We start from the raw sequence: 22,629 nt of genomic DNA, 5'->3' as shown, positions 1-22,629 counted from the left end.
ATTTTACATTTCGAATTGGCACTCTGTTGACTCAATTTGAACAGGTACACAGGCTTAAGGCTGTGTAACTAGTTTCGCCAATGTTTTACAGCCATCAATAAAGATTAGGCATTGAAAATGTGAGTGAAGATAGGATTTTAAATAGTAACAAAATTATTGATTCTAAAGGTTTTAAAAACTTCCCTAGATTAGATTAAGCTCTTTGTCTAAAGAATTCAATATATAATACATTTAAAATCTCTTTGAAATTGAGAAATCTATTCACGATTAATCAATTTAATTCAATTTGGCAAAATCCCATTTCATGTTTCCAAATTCTTTTTTTGCTATTTTAAATAATTTTATTTCAAGCGTTGATTTTGTAACAAACACACACGAACTCGCACTGAAAATAAACAAACTTTGAAAGAAGCGCTAGAAAAGCAGAGGAAAATTGGGTTATGCCAACAAAAGATATATGCGTGTCTAGAGGTCCAAACAAATTCTTTTACTTAGTTTTTTTGATTGACCTTGGCAGTAGTACAATATTTCCCAACATTTTCAAAACCAATTTTGGCCCAAAATCCCCAGTTTTTTTTTATGCCCATCCGGAAAATCAATTTTTTTTTTGGCTTCCCCCACCTTTTTTGCCCAGTTACATAAATTTTTTGACAGGGCGCATGACAAACTGAAGGACTTGCCATAGACAGCTATTAAAAAATAACAGAATGGGAGGTGGGTGGTGGGTAGAAGGGGCTCCCTCCCCCACTTTGCCTGATTATCCCGCTTTGGCCCCAATCTCTTGGTAACTCGAGACTCGCTTGCTCATCCTCCCCGTCGTTTTGTCGGCCAAAAACTTGCGCTAGTCCAAAAAGTTGCCCCAACTTGTTATTACATTTCGTTTGTGCTCTTCTACTGTGTGATGTGAGTGTGTGCGTGTGTGTGGAGGGGGATTTTCCACCCCACCACCCCCTGGCTGAGTGAATTTTCGTTGCCCCACCCAACACCTGTCGCTCCACACTCTCGTTTTTTTGTTCTTCTTGAAGATTGCCCAATAATTGCGTATAAAGGCGGCTAAAAGAGGCAAAAACCGACTAAAAAAAAACAAACTGACACATTTTTATTTTTACCTGTGGATAAACGATGTTCGACTGCTTAGAGTGGGCCAGACAAATACGAACTCAAAATGTTTCCCGAGGCTAAACCAAAAAACCAGTTACAAGTTACAAATTAGTCCATTTGTGGCAGAAATAAATAAATTACTCAAAGGAAGATTCCAAGTAATTACCAAAAATATTTTAATTGAATTCAATTCTCGGTAGGATAACAATTGCACTTGAAGTTTTTCTTCTATTAGACTTAAATCAATTAAATTAGCCGGAAAATGGCCTTTAAATTTACGGTTCAATGGAAGTAGTAAAACAGCTGTAAATATTTTCGTAATAATTGTCTTGCGGATGATATCGTCGGCATTGAAAAGCGAGTGTTATCACCGCAGGCAAATGGTCAATTTCCCAGTAAAAGGCAATTGATTCATTTATCGCTAATTTTGCAGAAAATGGAAACCAATAGAAAGAGATAGAGAGAGAGGAGGGCAGAAAGAGACGGCAGCAATTGGCAGCTGTTCGCAGCGCCAGTGTTTGGTAACTGATAAAAGCCGGGCCGTTTAACCTTCTTCGCACCTTCCCCTGCCCCCTCCCCCTCCTCATCCATTGGGGGAGTGGCAAAAACAAAAATTAAATAACTAACCATGATGTCCCCGCCCTCTGGCGCCACCCCGCCCCTTAACCCACTGCCGCTCGCTTATCGGTTGGCACCTTTTATCGGGTCGCTCAGGAGAACCTCCGTTTGGAGGCCAACCACAGCTCGGGGTGAGAGAATAGGGTCACGGATGTCTTCCTCTTCCGCAAACTGTTGGAACCGAGTCAAGGTCTCGGGTAACAATGAGTGATATTAATAATAATAATATTTCTAGCTCATTTCTTAATTTATTATACCATTAAAAACTATAGATCTCATAATCATCTTTAATGTAAACCGTATACAATATAAGAATAAAACCGCTTAGGTAAATAATAATAATACAACAGGTTATAAAAGTAATCTACTTAGATTCGAGTAAATAATTCTTTAAAATTATAAAAAGATTATAATATCTATTTAAAAGGAAAGTTAAGGCCTAAAAGGTGCGAAAGGGTCCTTTAAATTAAGAAAACTATTTGTATAACTAAAAGTTCTATTATCTTGACCCCCACTGTAACTATGCGGATGGGACAGCCGTCCACATGTGTAATAAAAAAGAAACTAAACGGGTGAAAAAAAGAGCCCCCATAGATAAGTCAGAAGCAAAGTCGAGGCGACGGCTGCCCATGGTCGAAGCAAATTTGTTTTTTTTCTGTTTTTTTTCCTTTTGTATTTTTTGTACTTTTCATTTCTTTTCTTTTATTTTTCCTTGCTTTTTTCAGCTGGGTCTTCGTACTCAACTGGTGACTAATGCTTAGCCGTCGTTTACTCTGTTCGTTTTGGCGATAGTAGGATATTTTTATACTCTGCGGGCGAGAGAAGAGCGGAAAGTAGAGTAGAGTGGAGCTTGGGCGCAGAGGGGTTAATGTGACGACAGCGACGATTCGCCAGTTTTCGTCATCATCGCGCTAAACACTAATCTACAAAAATTCCATTTTACTTATCTGTGGAGATTTCAACAAAAAGTCATTCTATGAATTGCAGTTTCTATGTCTAAAAGTGTGAACTAAAATTATAGAGTTCTTTAAATTGCAATAAATTAAAGGAATTCCTATTGGAATTAATCTCAAAAAATTATATATGGTATTCTGCCTGCGAAATGAAACTGTAACCTGTTGCACAGTGCCCGAAACTGAAATGGGTTTCCATTTGCTTTGCTTGACGCATAAAAAGCAATGCCATTTTTTTGAGTTTTTAATTAATGCAGCTGCCATCGAATGCGAAATTGTCGCTGCTTCTGCTCTTTGCTATTTTAACCATAGTCTTGCCCCGTTTTGGCCTGACCACCAATCAGCCTTTAAGTTGCCTTACAGCGGGTACAGTGCGTTTCGTTGACTTACGGTAATATATCAGTAAGGTGATAATCAGTAAAATTAAAAGGAAATTTTAATTAAATTTTCTTGGGAAACTAGTATTGTAAATATAATACTATACAGTAACTAATAATTCTCAGTAATAATTCTTCCTAATAATATAATAATATCATATTAATAATAATAATAATTCTTCATAATTATTCCCAATAATATCATATTCATTAGATAGTAAATTAAATTTTATTCAAGCCTTACTTTAATGTACCGCAGTGTGCTTTAGTCCTCCTATATGTTTGTGCATGTGAAGGTGTCAGTGTGTCAAGTCAATTAATTGCCGATTGAAATCGTTTTTGCGGTTTGTTCTTAGTTGACCTCGCTGCCCTTCAGTCCCTCCTCCTGGTAATTGACTTTCCATCTTTATGACACGGTGAAAAGGGGGGCTGTGTGTCCATAAACTTGTCACATTTCGCCTGAATGTGACATTTTGCCATTTGGCCCTCACAATATCCTCGCCCCACTGCGCGGCTGCCAGTCGTCTGTCGTCTGTCTTTGTGGCAACCGCTTAACATAGGAATTCAATTTCCTGCAAGTGTCTCCCTGAAACATCGGAAGCCCCTAGATTTCTGTAACCCCCCGTCCGCAGGAAATGCTCTTGAAAAATACTCCACGCGAAAGTAGTTTTTTAAGCTCTTTTTTTCAGGGGGATTTTTAAAAGGGGTGGTAATTTTCCTTCACCTTGAAAATGGGGGAAGAAATAAAATATCTTCACTGCAGGAATTTAGTTGGGAATTGAAATTGATAGGGCCGTCGATTTCAATCGAGGTGGAAAAACTGAGAGATAAGAACTTGATTATTTCCCAATAAGATTTGTAGTTCTAATCTAAATCTGGTTTGACACTTACTAAATCCCCTGATCAATACTGTCTTATAATGCCATTATATCATTTTCTCCTCCCCCAAGATTTGTTTTTCAAGCAACCGCCTCGCTAAAATTATATTTCAATCAATGCAAAGCACTGTTTATTTGTTTTCCTTGGCAATTTGTTTCAATTTGATGGCGCACAACATTAATTGAAGTCAACCACATCCTGCATGGGTTGCTGCCTGGGCGTTTCAGTGGGAGGAGGAGGCCTTAGGCCCTCTATATAATGTGTATATATCATTGAGTGTGTGCTTATTGTCCTTGTTGCGGTCTTGTCACTAATTTGATTTGCTAGTTTGCCCCAGTTCCTCGGCTCCTTGGGTTCCCTGGGTTCACCCTCCTTTCAGGAAATTGAAATGAATTATTTGTCATAAGACAGCGGCAAATCCTTGTGCCTGTCTTTCACTACTGCCTCACTTTATTTTATTTCTTTCTCTATTTTTTTATTTTTTATTTTGTCATTTCTGGGCCAACTCTTTCTGCTCGGCTTTGGCCACCCTCTTTTCTGCCTGACTTTGCATAAATGTAAACAGATTTCCCTCCCGGGACTTGGCAAACATTTTTGCTAAATTGAAAAGTAAAGCAAACAAGAGCAATATACCTATATTTATATTGTAGTATATGTGTGGATTATACAGCCGAACACCTGACTTGTAATCGGGCATCGGTTGGGAGATAAGAGATCTCTGGAGCGAATACTATTTCCTATAAATGCGAAATGCATTTTGTTATTATATTCCTCTTAATATTTACCTATTCTTATTTTTTATATATTTATTTTCTAACCTCCCAAATGGCGACACCCTCAATTAGCAATGACAATCACGTTGCTAGGGGGATTTTCTATATATATTTATATATATATTGAAGATGGAAGGTGAGCTGTCATTTTGATACTCGATGCGAGTCGATTAGATTCAGATTCCTGCACAAAGTGAATAGTAAGTTTTGAATCGAGTCATTAACATTGGCCAATTGATGGTTCCATTTTGGTTTCATTGCCCGGCGCCTTAATGGGAATCGTGCAATCCAAGCTTTGTATAGACAGGTGCAGTGTTTATAAATAATTAACAATATAGAACCCAATATTGGCTCGATTTAAAAAGAAAAGCTGCTGCAAAAAATCGCTGAAATTTAATCTGGCTGCTAACGGCAATTTATAAAAAGTGCGGAAAGTGGGAAGTGAAAACTGTATAATCGAGGAATTAATTAATAAAGTGCGGCTTTGGCTTGCAGTTCATAATAAACATCAGTTTAATTAATTACTCTAGCAGCTCGCTCGTCAAAATTCTTGAGGTTTCTCCACTTTTCCTCTTCCCTTTTTTTTCGACCTCTCGTACCCCCGATTTCCCATTTTCTTTGTCTCACTGCGATTAACATAAATCCCTGGCACGTGCTGAGAGTTGAGAATTGAGAGTCGCTACGTTCCGGTTTTATTTGCATTCTAAAAATTGTATGCAAATGCCAGTGGATGAGATGGAGCTCTTTGCTTTGTAAGCGTTGGAATAAATGCGATAAGGCTGCCCGAAATAAATCAAAACCAGAAGCCAGCACAGAAACAGCAACAGAAACAGATTCAGATATTCAGATATATAAATGCAGATATGCGGATAAGTAAGGTGTGAACATTTGTGTGCCATCGCCGTGAGGGAAAAGTGGAAATCTGTGCGAGGAAGCAAAATGAAAGGAGTGAAATGCCTTCGGCTTTAGGCAATTGTCCTGAGAGCTTCTGCAGTGAGAAACCAACTGGCAGGACATGGCAGGAAAATAAAAGAAAATGGAAGCAGCAGCAGAAGTAGAAGTAGAAATGGAAAACTGACAGTCTGAGGTCATTCTGCCAATTATAATGCAGCGAAGGACTGCCGACGACGACGATGATGATGATGATGAAGTTGATGGCACCAAGGGGAGGAGAAATGTGCAGATGATGATAATGGGAATAGAATTTCACAGTTGCAGCACAGTGGTAATTTGATAAGTTAAAACATTTTTTAAAACAAAGAGAAATTAGAAAAAGTTTGTACTTTCATCACATTTTAATTGGCTGTAACATCAAGTGACATTCTTATAAAAAAATATTTCCTAATATAATAAAAAAACTCCCTACCGAATGACCACTGTAAGAACACAAATGCACTGCGCAAAATGGCCGAATAAGAAGACGAAGAACGATGTGCAGATTGATGATGAGCTGCAAAATGATGATGGTGGCTGCATTAAGGATGAGTGTATCCATTAGAATTCAACGGCGGTCTGCCTTTCAGCAGCCAGCAGTCCGGGAAATGGGGAAAAGCGAGCCGGAAGCCGGAGAGCGGAGTAATGCAGTGAGAAATACCGGAAGAAAGTAATACATTCACCTTAAGTAACCCGTAAACAGAAGCCCGTAAACCGAAACCAGCAGAAAGTTCCGCACATCATTGCAAATGCATCAGAGGTTGTGAATGTGGAGAGGAAAAGCGGGAAAGTGGGAAAGTTGGGAGGGCGGGACGAGGACAGACGGAAATGGAAATGGGCTAAAGGACACGTGTATATCGCCCTTGCAACATTGCAACATTCTTGTGGTTGACTTAACCCCTTGAGGACCATCTTTATAAAGTGACCATAGTATATTTATTTCTGATGTTTACTTAATATTAATTACAATTTTGTTTTTTATTTTTAATATATTTCCATTTTTCTAATATCTCAACTTTTTTTAAAACTATATATGGAAACTATATTTATAAATTGGTTTAAAAATAATATCTAAATGGAATCTACATATATCTTATTATTACAATGTTTTGTCTAAAATGCCTTCAAATTTTTCGAAATTAAATATTCCAAGTTCTACGAATTTTCGAGGGGTTCAAAAGGGTTAAGGCTAGCTGCACATTCCGTTCGGTTTCGGTTCGTTTTGATTCCGATGCGGGTCGAGTTCTTTGGGGTGGTGGCACATTGTACAGGGAAAGTCGATTGGAGTTGGGGACTTCGAGAGGGGGGCTGGTTTCAACCGACAAAACAGTTCCGGTTCAGTAGACTCTAAAGTGATTGCGGCGACACAACGGGCGGGCTTCGTTGGATAACCGTAGCCTTGGGCCGTAGCTCTCCTGGCCTCCTGGTGTCCCGATGTCCCGGTGTCCCGGTCTCTTGGCCACCTCTTGCTTAATGGTCAACAATGTGGTCGAGGGATTTTCGACCGATTTTCGGCCTACTTCATGAAAAAGCTACAGCGACCGACCGCCTGCCATCTGCCTCCCCAAAAAGGCTGATTGCAAAGCCATCAAATTTGTCGTCACAGTTCTTCGCTTGTGGAATTAATCTTGCCCTCCTCGTTATGTAAGGAATGGAATGCCAGTAGAGGGTTTTTTTAACCACTTTCAGCCGGCTGCACAGAAAAAAAATTTACAAGAGACTGATACGTGCAGGTTAATTTGATATTTTTTAAAGATCAATTTATTCATATCATTTTGATATAATGCAGATAATTATTAGCTTGTTTTAAAATGTTTATTAATAAAATATACTAAATTTGGTATTTTAAATATCCAATATCATTTGGTATAAAATATCAAGTTGATATGTTTGAATCATCAATTTGACATGATATGAAATAAGGTAGAAATTACCCTATTTCATATCGAAGTTTTTTTCTCTGTGAGTGTGTGTGTGCGAGCAGCAGCTTTTTGAAACCTGTTCGGTAAGCGGTTTTAATTAGGGTTGAAACTAGAAACTAGACGAACACTAATCATATAGTATAGCCGCATAACTTTGTGGCAACTAGACAACTCGGAAAAGGGTCAATATCTTGGCCATTTGAGTGGCTTTTAAGCTCGTCCCAAATGTGATTAAATATTCAACTTACTAAGAAGCATTTCCAAAATGCTTAAATATTAATTACTAGCTTATAAGCTTAATGGCAATATAATTATAATTTTATAAATAAATATACTAAATAGATTTTTCCCCATCTTTCGCCCACAGCTGCCAGTACTACGTGAAGAGCCATCCATGGGTGCTGGCCTACCAGGGCGTCATCACATTCTTCGTGCTGGCCAACTTCACGCTGGCCACCTTCATGGACCCGGGCATCATCCCCAAAGGTATGTAGCGTGCTGAGCAGGGGCCAAAGCCAGTCGTCACGGCCTAAACTTGACTGCATTCTAGCCTCGCCCGACGAAGACTGCGAGGAGGAGCTGCGCGCCCCGCTCTACAAGAATGCCGAGATCAACGGCATCACCGTCAAGATGAAGTGGTGCGTCACCTGTAAGTTCTACCGCCCGCCCCGCTGCTCCCACTGTTCCGTCTGCAATCACTGCATAGAGGTAGGTTGTCTATCAATCTATAGTGTATAGTCTATCCATGGTTATCACTTCGTTTTTATCATCCCCTTCCAGACCTTCGATCATCACTGTCCGTGGGTCAACAACTGCATTGGGCGGCGGAACTACAGGTTCTTTTTCTTCTTCCTCGTATCGCTATCCATCCACATGCTGAGCATTTTCTCGCTGTGCCTGGTCTACGTGCTGAAGATAATGCCCAACATCAGGGAGACGGCGCCCATTGTCGCGTATCCTTTTGCAAACACAAAGAAAGTCTTTCTATAATTTTTGAAAATATTTTTATTTATTTATTTTTAATATTTGTTGGTTAAATATTGATTGAAGAGGTAACCTTAGCCTCTAGTCCCGTTTTCTCGTCCGTTTAGTAAATTTAACCTAAGGTTAAAACGTGAAAACGGCGATAAATGTAAATGTGTGACTCTTTTAAATTTATTTAATTTTCCTAAATGCAATTTGCACTATATTTTTGGGTTATACATTGGTTATTTCATAAATATTCGATCCCTCGATTTAATATCAAAATGATATTTTTATCTGGTAAAATAGATCCGTTTCGTAGGCCCACTTATTTTACCGCCCCATTGGTTCGGCTTAACTCTCTCTTCACACACAGCATGATCCTGATGGGCCTGGTGACCATTCTGGCCATCCCCATCTTCGGTTTGACCGGCTTCCACATGGTTCTGGTGTCGCGGGGTCGAACGACCAACGAACAGGTCACGGGAAAGTTCAAGGGCGGCTACAATCCCTTTTCGCGCGGCTGCTGGCACAACTGCTGCTACACACAGTTCGGACCTCAGTATCCCAGGTGAGTTGTGCGGAAATTGCTATAATGCTCGCCAATATACAAATTGGACTGCCAATTATTGGCTTCAAATTACATGTCCTTGGGGAGGCAATTTCATTGTGAATTCAAGTAATAGAGTATTGTAGATTGTAAACCTGCGATTTTGATAGCCAATTATCTTGAGTTTTCGCTTCCTTGGGGATATGTATATTTTTACCGCATAATAGAGAATACTAAATATGAATTTTAAATGAAAAATTCTTTCACTCAACAACACGAAATGTTGTAATCGTTCAATGAGCATATGCAATCAACTACAAAAAATTCACTTGAAGTGACATAATGCAAATGACACATTTGATTTAAATTGGCTCGGAAACTGTATGGATTAATTTTTAATATAGCTTGTAAAATAAGTCTTACTTAAATTTGTGGCGATTAAAAAATTCCTGTTGTACAGGAAATGTGTCACGAACTCTTAAAAAATTGCCTTATCAAAGAAATTTGAGGAATTCTAATTTTTGTTTCTTAAAAATTAAAAAAACTTCATAAACAGACTTTAAGAGCTTTTAAAGGTTAGTTTTTATATTCCAACAATTAAAGAACATGTTTTATTTCTAAAAGTAGATGCAAATATAGAACTATTATAAAGTTAATATAATATTTTAGGACTCTACTAATCCCAAACTATCTCCACAGCTTGCTGAACCCGAAGAAGTACGCCTCGCGGCGATCGCAGGTGCAGAACCAGGCGATCAGCACCATTTGCAACGACCGGAGCGGCCAGCAGACGGGCGCCGGGGGCGGGGCAGGCGGCAATGGGACCGCCGCGGCCGCCGGCGGCGGAGGAGCGGGCGGCGGGGGAGGCGGGGGCGGTATGCGCGGCACTGCGGTGCAGTACTCACCACGCTCCTTCTACGACGCGAGTCGCGAGAAGCGCGGAATTCAGGTAAAGACTTATATGGCCGAGGGCAATGGTTATAATCAACGGTCGGGCAGCACAACGCTTTACAGTAAGGTGGGTAAACAACAAGATTTAGCAATATCACCGAGAAAAGCGAAGCAGTTGCTATGCGAAACTCAGATTCCTATTAAATATATCTATGTATCCTATATCTATTGTAACTAATATCCCTATAAATGGTGTGCCAAAGTAATCTCTCTCTCTATCCATTTTTTTAAAATTAAAAACTTTATTTACTTAATTAAAAACAAATATTTCTAAAATTACAAGTATTTGAAATTCCCTATAAAAGGGTTCTTAATTATTCTCTTGAGCGATTGCTGAGGCCACCTGTTGTTGTTGTTGTTGTTTGGCTTAGTTAATGTTGTTGTAATCGTAATTTGTGTTTACTTAACTGTAATTGTAACCGTTAACAGTTGTTTGTTTATGTTTATGTTTTTGATTTTGTTTTCATTTCCCATCTCGCTTCAATGTAAACAATTTCCATTTGATTTTCTTGACCTCTTGCTCTTTGGTTTCTACTTTTGTATCTCTGTTTCTACTGCATTATTTTTCCTTTGCTCATTTCGTATTTCGTATGATTTATCATTTGCTGTAATCCCCCAATAACCCCCAGCCCCCCGCCCCCCGAAAGGTCCCTTCACCCGCTTAATGCTTTGACTAATTAACTACAAAATCGATATAAATATAAACATATATATCACTCGTATATATATATATATTCCTGTAGAGAGCTTTACATATATATCGGAGAAATCTCTGAAGTATCATTGTGTTGTTGTTCTCGTTGTTGTTGTTTTTACTCGTTCTCTGCGTGGGCGAATAAAAGTTTTTCCGCTTTTCCCAGCTGCTGCTCCACAACACAACACATCCTTCAATCTCATTTTCCATTCTCCACTTTCCCAAACCGCTTTTCCTCTGCACTGCAAAAACTTTTTGGCTGCCGCTTCCACTTCTTCTTCTTCTGCTGCATTTACTATTATTATTTTTCCGCTTTTCCTGGCAAAAAAAAAGAGGAAGGGAAAAGGAAAGGGGATGTTAGTTAGTTAGTTAGTGCCACGCCCGTTTAATTGAAGGACAAGCAAACCAAATGATGCACACCCATTTACCCATTTAGAGAAAGCAACGCTCACCCACTCAAAACTTTTCCACCTCCCCACCACCCCCTCCCCCTTTGTTGACACCCCCTCCATTGTAATTGCTTTCCACTGTCCTTGACATCTCATGAAAAATACAGTGAAGGCTCCGTAGGCGAAAATGTATATATGTATCTGTGTGCCTATAAATTCTGAAATAAATGTAAACAATTTTAAGACTTTTTCCATCTTTTCCTTAATTTTAATTGTATTTATTTTAGTTTACTTTCTAAATATAACACAGAATCCTGTTTTTAATATTTCAAGTAAATAAAACTACCGCAGTTCGTTAAATGTCTTCTTAAATAAAACCAATTATAATAGAACTCCGTCCGTCTGTAAAAATGATACTATAAATTTTAAAGCAAAAACGATTATTTTCTTAATAACTGAGTAAAATGAAAATCTCAAATCTTCCTGAGAAAACTTAAACGAAATCAAAATAAAATATAAACATAAACTTTTAGCAAAACCAATTAAAAAACACTTTGCTGCCGATTAAGTTTCGCCAGTGCAATCAGCTGAGAAAAGTGGAAGGATTAATAATTTTCAATTTAAAATCAGAAACTTCGGAGCAACCGGAGCGGTGTTTTCGCTGTCTTTTCCCACTTTCATTATCCTGATTTCTAGTTATTTCCTGAAATTATCTTCGCACCCCCCGAAAAAAACCCCTTTGCATGCATGAATTTGAAATTGAATCTGTTGAGTTGGCGTTTTTTAAGTTGCTGAATATCCCGCTATTAGTTGCGCTGCATTTCCCCCTATTTTACTATTTTACAATTACCATTTTGTTGACTCGCTCTCACTTTGCTGGGCACCTTAACCCCTTCCGTTTCCGTTACTGCGTATATATCGTTTGTATATGCCGCCCAGCGCTGTCGTTATATCAGTATATATATATAGAAGTATATAGCATACATACTTATATCGAAAAGAATTGGTCGCATCTCCAAATAAACCAGCAAAAGATCTAAAAAAAAAAGAAAACAAAACCAAAAACTACACTTACTGCAAGCACCGAGAAAGGTAAAAGATATTTAAAAAAAAAGAAACAAAAAACAAATTAAAACTCAAAAATTTAATTCTTATTTTATGGATTCTTTATTGATTGACCTTAACCTTGACTTGCCCCTGAGAATCATTGATTTTAATTTATTGCCCATTATAATTTATTTTCTCGTTTCCTTGTCAAAATTTAGTACTTCTCCCCCTACTTTCCACTCTTTATTGCATCTTTATCTGTCCTCTCTCTACCTGTCTGTCACTCCAACTAATTCGAAAGATTACAAATTATTGGGAAATATTTTATGAGTACTTTTTTCTAAAATAAATTTGATTTTTTTTTTAATATTGGACTACAACGAATTGGAAAACTTCAGTAATTTTCAACTGCTTCGAGGTTTTCACAGTTAATCGAATTTTCCGTTTCACTTATTGTTTTAGAAATTACGCAGTGCTTTTTCGAGTTTTCCTCTCTGACTTTTCCACACTATTTCTTGCCCACTTTGAATTCTGAAGTTAATTACATTGCGGAAAGTAATGCTTTCCACTTTACAGGACACCGTATGCCTTAAACTCAAACTACAATTAATTAGCTGGGGGCGAGGGGCTAGAAGGAGGAGCCACCCCACCCACTCCACTTCACCCCACTGACCACTATCCTCCTTCCCCCACCCAAAAAAAAACCCCCTCAGTTTCCTTATTTTGTGTTCATTTCTTTTCATTTCTGTCGTTTTCTGTTACGGTTTTCATTTTCACAGGATTTGTTATACTATTTCGGATTTAATGTGATTTCAGATCACTTAAATTAAATTCGATTTTATCAGTAAAAATAATTATTATCTAAAGAACACACTTTGTTGTGAGATTTTATTAAATCTTTATTATTATTGCGTGTTGAAATCCAAAAATTCGTCAAGTTTTCTTAAATTTCCTTATCGAAACCCATTAAAATGTGTGAAAATGAAACTTGAACCCGTCCAGTTTTTCTCTCTACCCTCCATCCTTGTGTTTTTTATCTTTGTTATTTTTGGAAATGATCGCAACTAAATGTAGGCCTAAGTCTGTGTCGATCTCATCTCTCTTTTTTCGCCTGTGTTCGCGAGTCGAGTGTCCATGGATGACTAATGTTCCCCTTTCGCTACCGTAGCTTTCGCCTGGACGGGAGTGCTCGGACACGGATCTGGAGCCGCCGCCCGCCTCCCAGAGTCAGGATTGCGAGCCCACGCCTCCGCTGCAGCGGCACAACTCCAGCAGCTTCTACCTGCCGCAGGTGAGCGATGGCGGCGGCCTGAACGGCAGCGTTTCCACGGGCGGCGGAGGAGGAGGCGGCGGAGGGGACTCACCGCGCCACATGCGTCTCTACCATCCGCGTCACAGTCCGCACGCGAGGCCCAGGTGAGTTAATTAGCCATACACCCAAAGAAAAAAGTGTTAACTCTCTAAGCATTGTATTAAAAATATACTAGATTAGGTATAAACATATAATACAAATTCTATACTCAGAAGTATTAATTTTTATACCGAAAGTTTCAATTTAAACCTCATCTTATTGATGCAAATTTTCCACTTAATAGTGTAGAATTCATATAACAATAGTTTCGTTTCTAAAACTATTTTTTTATTAGTGTATCCCTAGCCCTATCCCTATGCCATTAAAGGCGATTGGATGGCACACGCACTAGATAATTTACCCCGATTTCCGGGAACTTTTGCCCATACATTATGCAGACCGAAAGTTAATTGATGGCCCTATAAGAAGGTGCTCTAAATATATCACTTGTAGTACTAAGTGGGTTAAACTATAAATATAATCGATTTCTTAATTATAGAGTGTCTGAGGCAGAGAACTAGAGAACTTTTATTTCACTTTGAATCCCTAAGAAATTTTAAAAATCGCGTATACGACTTAATTTTTTTATAAGTACAACTTTAGTATTTAGTACTAAAAACTGCAATAATTAATTCTATAAGACGAACAATTATAATTGTTGTTTGTTTAGTTTTAAATAATTTCTTGATAATAACTGATTAAAATCCCTAAGAAATTTAAAAAATCGCGTATACGACTCGTTGTACAGAATTACTTTTTTTTTATAATTGAAGTTCATCTTAAGTATTCAGTAATAAATACTGTAATAATTAATTCTATAGGAATTACAATAATATTTTGTTTATAGTTGTAAATAGGTTCTTGATAATAACTGATTATAATTTTAGATTATTTTTTGTATATTTAACATTATATATGTTGTTATGAAACTCTCCCTAGAGTTCTGATAAATGGGTTATGACCGTAGGCTATTTTTATTACTCCTGGGATTTTAGTTAGCCTTTCCCCCCGATGCCTAGAAATTCCTAGATTTTTAAAGTTGCAACAAGTGTGGCGGCAAGATTTTGACCATTCCCATTGTGATTGCTATCTCCCCAGGGGTCTGGATCCGCAGCGGGGCTACACGAGCGACGCCCTATCGCCGGACCATCCCGTGGGCTATGGCGTCGCCGTCGGCGTCAACGGAACGCAGCAGCAGCAACAACAGGCACTGGCGGCGGCAGCGGCGGCGGCGGCGGTGGCAGCACAAAATCAACGCAGCGCGACGACCACGGCCACGCCCACAATGCAGCAGCGGATCAAGCCGCTGGGCGTGGCCACGCCCCTCGTGATGGCGAGTCCAGTGCGAAGGTGAGTGCGCCTTTCGGCTTCGATTTTCTATTTTCCGCCATATGTTTTCACGGTCTCCAGAACCAAAAAACCCACGGTTCTTACCACCCACTTGTCCCGCCCCTCGCTGTTGTTGTTGTTGTTATTGTCGCTGCTTGTATAGCTTAACCCTCTTCGAACAACTGGCTATTTAGTTGGTCCTGAGATTCAAGAACATTTTGTATTTATTTAGCATTAAATATTTTTTAAACTTTATTTTTATTTTTCTATTCATATTTTATAAGATACGATTATAATTGCCCTATAATCTTTAGTTTTTATAAATATCAGATTCTGAGATTCAAGAATATTTTTTTTATTAAGTATTAAATATTTGTTTAATTTTATTCCCTGTTCTATTTTATATTCACATAATATACGATTATAATTGCTTTATAATCTTTAGTTTTTATATACATCATTATTAAATATATTGGTTTACTTGTCATAAAAAATAATTGTACAAGTTTTAAGAACCCAATGTCATGTAAATCTTTAAAAGTACCCATTATAAATTTATGGATCTCAAGGGGTTAAGGGATTTCCGTGTATGTGTGCCAGTGCTTGTGTAGTTGTGTTGCTTTCGATGAGCCCACACCTTTGGCTTTAGCTTTGCCGTTAGATTGTTTGTTTATTTGCGTTGCTCCTTCGCCGCCTTGCGTAATTTTCGCGTAGGCGTGAGAATCTGAAGAGGACTCGTACTATATTTAAGATGAAATCTAAAAAAAGTACATATATCCTGGGGATTATAACAGAGGAACTCCCCCTTATCGCTCTTCCTTTCGCACCCACCTCTCTCGATAAGTAGAAAGAAACGGGATAGATATGTAGCGCGAAAATGAAAGAGATGCCCTGTGGGTCAACGACCCCGCTTCTTTGTACACCCCCTACTATTTAGTTGCACCTTTGCGTACCCCTCATCCATTTGGTTGTCCTACCACTCATTTCGCTCTCGTCGGCTCCCTTATCTCCCATCTTATAAACTAATTAATTATTTTTTCCCACTTTTCTTTTCCCATTTTTTTTTGTGTGTGTGACATCAATTGATTCGGTCGATGTGTAGTCAATACTCAAATTCTGAGAACAGTACTAATTCCTAGGCTTAGCTTAACGAAAGAAAAAAAAAACCAAAACAATGAAGTCCAACAAGAAACAACAGAGAGAACCCAAGAAACAAAAACATAAATAATACGAATACCTTATAAGATTATGCAAAGTGAAGAATAAATAACCAAAAAAATACGAACTAAGTAAAGCAATGTGTAAGTTAAGCCCGAAAGAGGAGCAAATGATATCGAAATGCAGAGGGGAACCGAAAACTGAACCGAAAACCGAACCGTTCCGTTTCGCACATAAGAAATAAACACCCGTCTTCGTTGTCGTCCTCGTCGTTTCTTTCTTCCGCTCGCTCTTCGTTCTTCGCTCTTTTTTCAACCTTCACCCGAACCACTGATCCACTGAACCACTGATCCACTGGCAACCACTTGAACCACTCGCGAACCACTCTGCAAACCGAAAACCGAACCGAACCGAATCCAAAAACCGCTATCCGTAGACCTTCTACTAAGCACCTTCTACTTTCTTTCTGCCGCGCGAGGTGAGTTTTACTTTCTTTCTTTCTCCTTTCGTTTCGTTTCGTTCCGTTCCGTTTCGCTTTCATTCTTACGTTTTCGTTTCCGTTTCCGTTCATTTTGGTTGCCGTTTTTGTTTTGCGTCCGCCTTTAACCCTCTCTCACCCCCTCATATTCGCATTTAACCCGCGGTCCAGGTTTTCCTCGCCCATTTGACCATTTTTTGCCATTCCTCGACATTCTCTCATCTCTGTGGTTTTTGATTATAATATCGCTGCCATTTCGAATTAATGAGGGATTTCTTCTCTGGTTTGAACTTAACATGAGGTTAACGTGTGGTTAACATTAGCATTCTCTTTCTAATATTTTATAAATATTTAAATGTATAACATAAAATAATATAATATTATCGTGACTGATATTACCTTGGGCAGAATATCTAAACTATTTAAGTTAATATTTTGGAATCCTGGGAGATCAAAGTGATCGGGGTAAAAATTGTAGAAAAGCGTCCACATTCACAAGGTATTGTACACCCAAGACGGAACTCAGAATCGATCTCTCGAAATCGGAGCAAAATCCAGAAAAATTCTTGTATACCTTTGTCTTCTCTTTCGGCACTCGGCTCCATTTTTGTTCCTCGACGTTCCAAACACAAAGTGATAATTATAGCAGAGGAATTAAATCAAGAGAAACCACAAGAGCCCTTTGAAAATTCCCAGTGCCAACGAAAAATTACAAGCCACCATGAGCAGAAAGCAATCCCTGCATCTGCTGGACAAAACGCTGCCTATTTCGGTGGCCACCGCACCGCAGTTGCGCTCCCGCCGGCAGTTCAGCTTCAATGGGCTGCGGTACGAGATGAGTGGGTTGCCACCACTGCCGCCGCCGCCGCCGCCTCCGCAGCTCTCGCGGCTCAGGGCGGGTGGAGGAGGAGGTGGTGGCTCCCAGGAGAGCGGGTCAGCTGGCGGAGATGGACAGCTCCCAAAAGGAGTCCTCCCCAAACGGGTGAGCCAGGGCGACAGGGCGCTGCTGATGAACGGAGGCGTTCGGATGCCCAGGAGAAGTGAGCTGGACTTTCCCAGGGAGAAACTAGAGAAGGAGAAGGAGGAGGAGGAGCAATCCCAGCGGCGGCGGCGTGAGAAGAAGCAGCGTCGCAAGGAGCTGGAGGTCCCCAATCCTCCCCAGAATCCCAGTGGCAGTGGCCTGACCTCCCAGCAGAGCTGGCTATTGGCCCAATCCCTGCTGAAGGCCTACGGAAGCGGCCTGGTCGAGGGTGAAGTGGCCGCCACCTCCTCCTCCAAGATGGACTACATAACGCTAGCCGGTTTGGTGCTCGGCTGCGTGGCCTCGCATGCCCTCTTTCTGCTGTGCTGGTACTTCAGCTGGCTGAAGAATCAGGCCGTGGGCCTAAGGAAACGCTTCCTCGGCAACGCGAATCTCTGGGAGTTCTTCGATATGGAGGATACCAGCCGCTATTCGGTGCAGACCAAGCTGGTGCTGGCCCCGCTGATCCTCCTCTGTGGACTGCTCTACTGCGTGGTCAACATGCTGCACCTGGTGGTCCAGGTGGTGCGATCCGATGTGCCGCGCACAGTGGTTGTGTTTGTCCAGCGGGTGGCGAACAGTGGTCTGCTGGGCACCATCACCCTGGGATTGGCCGGTAACAGAGGAGGAGGAGGAGGAGGAGGTGCGGTGCGGGGACGCCAGAAGCAAGCGATTCGATAAAGCCGCTCTCTATTCCCCAAAGGATTCCTATGGAAAGTCTGGATAATCATTGGTGGCTTATTAATTAATAAAAAAATATTTAACCCCCGGTTAAAGTCTAAACAATTTTTTTATTCTTATTAGATGTGATTTTAAAATGTTTAGGGTACAAGAACAATATAAATATTTAATAAGCTGCATTTATTACTAAACTCATGGATTTTAAATGCCTTATTGAGTTAACCTCCGGTTATGCATTTTTGTGTGTCGATTTGTTTCAGTCTGGCCAATCATTTTGTCTTGGTGGCTTATTATTTAATATGAAAAAAAAAGAATACTGCAAACAGAACTAATTGATTTTCCTGTGAGTGGTAGATTTTTAACCCCCGGTTAAAGTCTCTAAGATTTTTTATTCTTCCCACATGTGATTGTTAAATGTTTAGGATACAAGAGCAATATAGATATTTAATAAGCTGCATTTAACACTAATCTCATTGACTTTAAATGCCTTATTGAGTTAACCTCCGGTTAAGAATTTTTGTGTGTCGCTAACGGTCCTTTTCTGTGACTAAACGATCTTAAACCTCACTTCCATCCGATCGGATCAGATCAGAACACCCACTATATCCACTATATATCTCTGTCTCTCGCTCATCGATCGCCATTGTTTTTCTAACCGTCAGTTAACCGAGCCGTTAAGTTCTAACCGCTGCAGCAGCTTTTGAGCTCGCTCTCTCTCGGCATGCTTTACTACTACGATTGCTTGGCTGGATAACTAAATCTAATCTAATCGCTGACTAATTCCTGTGTAACCTTAAACAGATCTAACCCGGGCACGCCCACTCAGCCGAGACGCCCCGATTTTATTGGTCTGAACGCCCAGGCGGTGGCGCAGCAGCAGCAGCAGCAGGCGGCGGCAGCAGCGGCGGCCTACTACGAGTACACCAGCGGCCTGCCGCCGCAGCATCCGCAGGCGCCGAGCATCCAGCAGCAGCAGCAGCAGCTGCTCCTCCAGCAGCAGCGCGTGCTCATGCAGCACCAGCAGCAGCAGCAGGGTGAGTAGTGATCTCAGATCAATTTTTAACCGATACTAATCAATCCTTTCCTCATCCACAGCTCTTCAGCAGCAGCAGCAGGCAGCAGTGGCCGCCGGAATCCATGCTGCTCATCCGCAGCACGCCGCTCTGGCGCAGGCGGCCTACGGCGGCAGTCCGCAGCGGCGCTTCCTCTCCGAGGGCGAACTGGTGCGCCAGGGAGCCGGCGGGGGAGGAGGAGGCGGTGGAGGCAACGAGCTGTCCTACGCGCGTTCCAACAACACGGTGGATAACATAAGAGAGCTGGCCGGCAGTCCGCAGCGAGGCGTTTACATGTGGAAGGACACGTCGCCGGGATTCACCAGTGCCGTCGGTCAGCAGCAGCAGCAGCAGGTGGTTAGCAGCGGAATCGGCAGCAGTGCGGGCACTCTGTCCAGCAGCGGAGCCTCCGCCGGCGTGATGCCGCATGCCCAGTACATGCAGGCGGGCGGAGGAGCCCATCCGCTGATAATGACGCACTCGCGACTCCAGGACTATGCCATCCAGCAGCAGCAGCAGCAGCAACAGGCGGCAGCGGCGGCGGCAGCAGCAGCCTCATATCATCGCTCCAATCCGACGAGTCCCACCACCATGCCGCAGGTGTCCGGAGCTGGCCAGCAGAGCTACATAGTGCGCTACGGAGGCGGCGGAGCGGCGGTTGGAGCGGCAGGAGCAGCCGGCAGCAGCGGCAGCCTGGCCAGCGTGACGGGTAGCAACCCAACCAGCAGCTATCAGCCGGCTCTGCGCGGCGGAGTAGCCGTGTTTCCACCCAATCCGCTGGGAAATACGGGCGGAGGCAACCTGCAGACGCAGCCCTCGCCGCAAATCAAGCGAAAGCAGACGCCCACTCGACCCATGAGCTTTGTGCGGGCGCTGGAGATGACGGACTCGATGGAGATGCAGTCGATGGAGCAGCAGCAGCAGCAGCAGAACGGAGGAATACCCGGCAGCGGATCGGTGGTGGGAAACAATCAGCAGCAGGGTAACCTGCTGCAAGGCAACAACGCCTCCAATTCGGGAACTCCGGACAGGGCCAGCATCTACGACATGAACTACGAGATCTCCGTATAACCCGTGGTGGTGCCCGTGCTCCTGATGCCACCCGCCAGTCAAGCAGCTCCAGTGGCTCCTCCAGTTGCTGCTCCACTGGAGCCGGCTGCCTATGCCTGCGTTCCTGTGCTGCCCCTGAAACCGATAAGCAATGGAATAGGAACCCATAGCCATCATCATCATCATCACCAGCAGCAGCAGCAGCAGCAGATCCACAACCAGAATCAGAACAAACGAAAGTTTTCAACCTTCTTTTAGGGAGGAAAACTAGCCTGTTTTTTAATTTTTTTAACCAATGATTTGAACGAGCATGTAAAGAACTATTTACACCAGATGTGTGTGTATATAAGTTGCACTGCTGTTGTAGCTACTTCTAAAGCTTAAGTAATTTTATTATGTAATTTGTATGCATTGTTTTTATGATTATTTTTTTAATGCACCTTGGAAGATTATTTATACTTTTAATGCTTTTTATAAACATGATCGAAATGGAGAGATGGAGATAAAGAGAATATGAGATAAATTGAAAACGAGAACACGAGTGGAAAAATACAGTGCGTTAAATCTGCTAAATCTATTATACATATAGTACACACACATATATGGAAACCTTTTGCAATCAACTTGAAGAAATCGCCAAAATTTGTACGTGTTTGTGTATGTGTGCCTGTCTACGTCTGTACGTCTGTACGTCTGTGCATGTGTGTGTTTAACATTAGTCTTTATAAATTTATACACCTATTTATGCCATATAATGTATATAGGATACGCTACGTCAGGGCCCAGGTGCAGAGAACTTTGTCATTTGTGTAAATAGGTGAAGAAGTTGAAGGGATTCGGAGGAGGAGTAGCCGATTTGTGCTTGGAATTCAGAGATAATATAGAGGGATCTGGACGGGAAGTGTCGTATGTCTAATCTATAAACCAAGGCCTGTAAATAGAAACCCGTTTTGTAAGAACTACCTCCCTCCCCTTAACTCCCTTAATTTCTCAGTCCAGTGAAGCGAAAGGTTGGGACAGTGCGTTTCGTGGCCCTTGTCTATTCAGCCACCTAAGGTTTCATTCAAAGTCATTCTATTAGTTTAACGCACTTACTTTCTTACTCAGGACAATGATTAGCAGCAAATGGCATTTTCACCTTCACACAAATCACCCCGAAACGCACTGTCTCTGACTCCCAGTAGAGATTTATTTCCTTTCCCCGCCCTCATTTACTTAGAATTCGTAAGAGAGCCCTAACTCCGTGTAACTTGAATGTCGTCCAATTCAAATCTAATCAGTTTTGATTTTCCTGTACATAAGTGTAATAACGCATGAGAATTCTTCGGTTCGAGACTACCGACTACGTACGCCTGCTTGCCCAAATGGGCTCCAACTTTGTTGTTATGTTTTTAAGTGAACTTAGCTTTTATACCGATCCCCAAGTGTGTGTGTTCTTAGATCAATTCAAGTTTCAGTTTGGTTTTCTTTTTTTTTTTTAATTCAAAATGCAAATGGCAATTTCTAGCGATAGTAAGAAAGTTGGCTATATACACGACACTCATGCGATCGATCGAGAACGAAAGAGACAGAGAGAGAGAGAGAATTATACATGTATAAGGCGATCAATCCCGAATCCGACCCTCTTCCCTGCCCCATAGATCATGAGAATTTGCAAGGATCAAAACTTGTATAGACTATGCAATGAGGTGTGCGACATGAGTTTCTGGGCCAGCGATTTTCGCCCCTGCATTCGATTTCTTCCACAGGCATTGCGATCTTTTTTTTTTTATCCATATTTATTAGAATTTCCAATTGTCGAATATTAACTTCCAGTTGTAGAGATGTCGGTGAAAATCATGCTGCCCTAGCCACGTATTTCGCACGCCTTATATTACGGATCAAGAGTATATATTATACACACGTATATTTAAGCGTTTTTTGCTAACACATTAATTCATGAATTTGCAACAATATTTAATATGAATACAGAAATGCATATACAAACAACAAAAAAACGAGAAAAGAAGAAAAAACAAAACAAAAATCGAGTGTAATGTAAAATGTAACGAGAAAAGTAAAACAAAAAAAAAAAAAAACAAAAACAAAAACAAAAAACGGAAGAAATTGTTTTAGATTTTTATACCAAATTTAATTAATGTAAAACCACGAATTGTTTATTTTTTGTATTCCCCGTAACCCCCGCCAGAATGAGAGCAATCCCTGCCAGAGAAATCCTCGAGTTCTAAATTGTTTTTTTTTTTGTATTGAATACTTATGTAATTTGTAAATTATATGACAAGTAATCAAATAGCAAGCATAAACAGCAAGGCAATTAATAAACAATACAAATAAAAATGCATCATGAAATCGATCTTTT

At 40.9% G+C, this 22,629-nt stretch overlaps 2 protein-coding genes across 7 annotated transcripts in view; both read left to right on the top strand.

Moving 5' to 3' along the window:
• Positions 1-22,619, top strand: part of Zdhhc8 (zinc finger DHHC-type containing 8) — a 32,306-nt gene extending 9,687 nt beyond the window's left edge. The window contains exons 3-11 of one of the 6 annotated variants that reach the window (XR_011419778.1): positions 7,924-8,042; positions 8,107-8,264; positions 8,337-8,509; positions 8,896-9,090; positions 9,769-10,018; positions 13,319-13,566; positions 14,600-14,851; positions 15,933-16,466; positions 18,970-19,107. Coding sequence is in view for 4 of the 6 variants with exons in the window: in XM_070219077.1 (XP_070075178.1) it covers positions 7,924-8,042; positions 8,107-8,264; positions 8,337-8,509; positions 8,896-9,090; positions 9,769-10,087; positions 13,319-13,566; positions 14,600-14,851; positions 18,970-19,202; positions 19,264-20,291 (2,725 nt within the window). In the remaining 2 variants the exon portion in view is untranslated. Of the gene's footprint in view, positions 1-7,923; positions 8,043-8,106; positions 8,265-8,336; positions 8,510-8,895; positions 9,091-9,768; positions 10,088-13,318; positions 13,567-14,599; positions 14,852-15,932; positions 16,467-18,969; positions 19,203-19,263 lie in introns of those variants that run through there. The other 5 variants (XR_011419777.1, XM_070219079.1, XM_044396194.2 and 2 more) reach the window with 5 other exon arrangements.
• Positions 16,942-18,273, top strand: LOC108054714 (uncharacterized). The gene has a single exon (XM_017137777.3). The coding sequence runs from the start codon at positions 17,188-17,190 to the stop codon at positions 18,166-18,168; it is 981 nt and encodes a 326-aa protein (XP_016993266.2). The 5' UTR covers positions 16,942-17,187; the 3' UTR covers positions 18,169-18,273.
• Positions 22,620-22,629: the final 10 nt, after the last annotated feature.

Source organism: Drosophila takahashii, chromosome X (assembly GCF_030179915.1).
Source record: "Drosophila takahashii strain IR98-3 E-12201 chromosome X, DtakHiC1v2, whole genome shotgun sequence".
Classification (NCBI taxonomy): Eukaryota; Metazoa; Arthropoda; class Insecta; order Diptera; family Drosophilidae; genus Drosophila; species Drosophila takahashii.
Note: the sequence above shows the minus strand (reverse complement) of the source record. Positions and strands in the feature narration are given on the sequence as shown.

Bases quoted from the DNA above. Each gene is read 5' to 3' on its own strand.
- LOC108054714 (XM_017137777.3), top strand. From the start codon at position 17,188: ATGAGCAGAAAGCAATCCCTGCATCTGCTGGACAAAACGCTGCCTATT.